The 2,945-nt window shown below is 35.7% G+C and overlaps 1 protein-coding gene across 3 annotated transcripts in view; it reads left to right on the top strand.

Annotated features, from left to right (window-relative positions):
- Positions 1 to 2,945, top strand: part of PPP3CB (protein phosphatase 3, catalytic subunit, beta isozyme) — a 58,494-nt gene that overhangs the window by 50,738 nt on the left and 4,811 nt on the right. For all 3 annotated transcript variants that reach the window (XM_006887537.1, XM_006887539.1, XM_006887538.1), the window contains exon 12: positions 470 to 567. In XM_006887537.1, the coding sequence (XP_006887599.1) occupies positions 470 to 567 (98 nt within the window). The remainder of the gene's footprint in view (positions 1 to 469; positions 568 to 2,945) is intronic.

The raw sequence follows: 2,945 nt of genomic DNA on the forward strand, positions 1-2,945 counted from the left end.
CTTTGCAATCACTTGTTATGCGTCAGAGAGTTGGACAATGACTAGGGAAGATAGAAGGAGAATTGATGCCTTTGAGCTTTGGTCCTGGAGAAACAGATTCATCCTGGAGAGGGTTAAACCAGGCTACTCCTTTGAGGCAAGGATTCTGAGGCTCCATCTAACATACTTTGGATATGTTGTAAGGAGAGACTGGTCCTCGGAGAAGGACATCATGCTTGGGAGGATGGAGGGACAGTGCAGTAGGGGAAGACCCTCTATGAGGTGGATTGATTCAGTGACTGGGGTAATTGGGATGGGAGTGTCAAAGACAGTGCGATTGGCACAGGACAGAGCAGAGTTTAGGGCTGTTGTACATAGGGTCGCTATGCGCCGCGATGGCACATAACAACAACAGTAACATATATATGTAGCCTTTTAAAGTAAATGTTTACTGAAGATATTGTATGTTTATTATATTTCCCTGCCACAGGGAGGAGAGTGAAAGTGTGCTGACACTCAAGGGCCTGACTCCCACAGGGATGTTGCCTAGTGGAGTGTTGGCTGGAGGACGACAGACCCTGCAAAGTGGTAATGATGTTATGCAACTTGCTGTGCCTCAAATGGACTGGGGCACACCTCCCTGTATTCCTAGCAGTACACGTAATGCATGTGGGGAATTTCTTTTGCTTTTTAGTTCCTGTCTCAGCAGCTAACACAGGCAGGTCTACATGATAAGTCTAACTAATGCCTGACCAGGTTAGAAAATTCATAAAATGAACACTCCATTCATTTGAAAATAATGGTCAGTCTCAACAGCTTTTTATCAAATAATGTGGAAGCAGCTCCTATCATAAATCTGAAATATTTATTTATTTATCTATCTATTAGCACTTTTCCTTCAAAAGCCTTAGTTGCCAAATGTGAATCAGGGATGTCCATATTAAAAAAATTAAAATGTAATTCCAAGGATTTTTGTTTGGGGTTTGTTTCTTTTAAAAAAATTATATCATTGTATAGACTTATTTTTTCACTTGGAAACATCAAATACTTAATCTGCTTGGACCTCAGAATAATACTTATAAACTTCACTTGCCGAAAGATTTATGCAAGGTTTTTGTACCCTGATAACTGATGCCAAAGTTTGTTTTCTGTGGTGTTTGTCAAATGTTGTGTGTATATACAGCTGTCTGTAACATGTTGTTTTCTTCTTCTGCAGATGTAGCTGCTTTCCTAAATCTGTCTGTCTTTCTTTAGGTTAGCTGTATGTCTGTAAAAACATGTGAATTAAACTATTCCTTGACATTCTTGTCTTTTGATGAATGTAGAAGCAGCTTTGTAGCACCTTGTTCTGAGGATTGCTGCAGTTATTGCCACCCTTTATGCATCCTGAATATTAATGTAACATTAGATATTAAGTCATTGTTATAAAGGGTTGAATTTAAATACTGTAAGTCAAAATTGGAAGGGTGTTTATTAAGTGTGCCTTTATTTTGCATGAAAATAAAAAGAATTCTACATAAAGCATTCCTGTAATCTGGCTCATTGAGTATTTTATATATATGTATATATAAAAATACACGTATACAAAACGTAACAGTTTTTTGGTGTAAATATTTGTGTACATACTGGGTTAACTTTTTCGAAAGCCCATTACAGATTAAATAGTAAAGAATGATGTGAATGTTAGAGACCATGAACATTGCTATTGAGTCCATTCTCTTAGTGAACCCATGTCACATAATGCATTGCCCTATAGCATTTCTTGGCTGTAATCTTTGTGAAAGTGAACTGCCACATGTTTTTTTTCACATAGAGACAAATTGGGTTGAACTGCTGACCTTTTGGTAAGCCTGATTCTTAGCCACTGGCCAGCGCTCCTATCATGATACACAGTAACTCAGAGGTCAGATTGTTATGTGGAAAAGCATTCATTTATATATCATAACCACTTTGCAAAGACAGCTTTGCAAGATTTACTCTATTAAAACAGGCAGCAACACTTTTGGTGTTTTCCTTATTCATGATAACAGTTTCTTCTTGGTATTAGTAATGAATTTTTTAAAGAAAAAGAAAGGTAATTACATTTTTAATAAATTTAAATGCAGTTGACTTTCTACAATCTTAGTTTCATAATAAGTGTTTTAAAATAAAAAGAATTTTTCCTGTAGGCACTTAATTTTTACTTGAAGCTTATACATGTTCTATTTTCTGTTCCTATGTTGTCTGCTGCCACTGTTGGTATATGTGAGAAATATAACTATGCTTTGAAATTAGTTTATTTTTGCTTCTAAATCAGATTCTTTTATTATTAAAAAATCTTTTCTTATTTTCTTTGCAATCTGTGCCTTCCAGTTAGAGAAATATTAAAGAAGTTTGCTCATAAAAAGTTGCATGTTTATTAAACAAATTAATAAATACTTAAACATGCAATAAAGCTAGCTAAAATATTGGGGGGGGTAAGTCTATTTTATTACCTTGAAAAATGTTCTACCATCCCTTCTTTTTGTGCAGAAAATTAAACTGAAAGAATATGATACTTTAAATAAATTAGACTACAGTTGTCTCCCATTTATCCTTGGATATATGATGTGGTATCTGCAGCAAACTTTGCTTTCACCATTGGCACCTGCTAATTACATGCATTGTTGACAGCTCAGTACTTCCATTTATATTAATTTAATTTGCATGCAGCCTAAAGCCTAGTTCTCCAACTTGGAAACCATCCTCAACTTCAGGAAGGATTTGAAAGGCAGCAGCTTTGTTCTGTCTTTCTCAGCGTAGTGAGTTATCCGAAGAAGCTGAGCTTAAGGGGCCCTAATTTGGGAAACTATTTGGAAACTCCCTCATTCTGCTAACAGTGCTCTTGATAGTGTGTCATTTGACCACTTGATTGAGGTGATTCCCCTAATATTTTATAACTAAACAAAACTCACAAAGCCATATCTATGTAATTTCTTAAAATATAT

Source organism: Elephantulus edwardii, unplaced genomic scaffold, assembly GCF_000299155.1.
Source record: "Elephantulus edwardii isolate Elephantulus edwardi_28Jun2011 unplaced genomic scaffold, EleEdw1.0 scaffold00058, whole genome shotgun sequence".
Classification (NCBI taxonomy): Eukaryota; Metazoa; Chordata; class Mammalia; order Macroscelidea; family Macroscelididae; genus Elephantulus; species Elephantulus edwardii.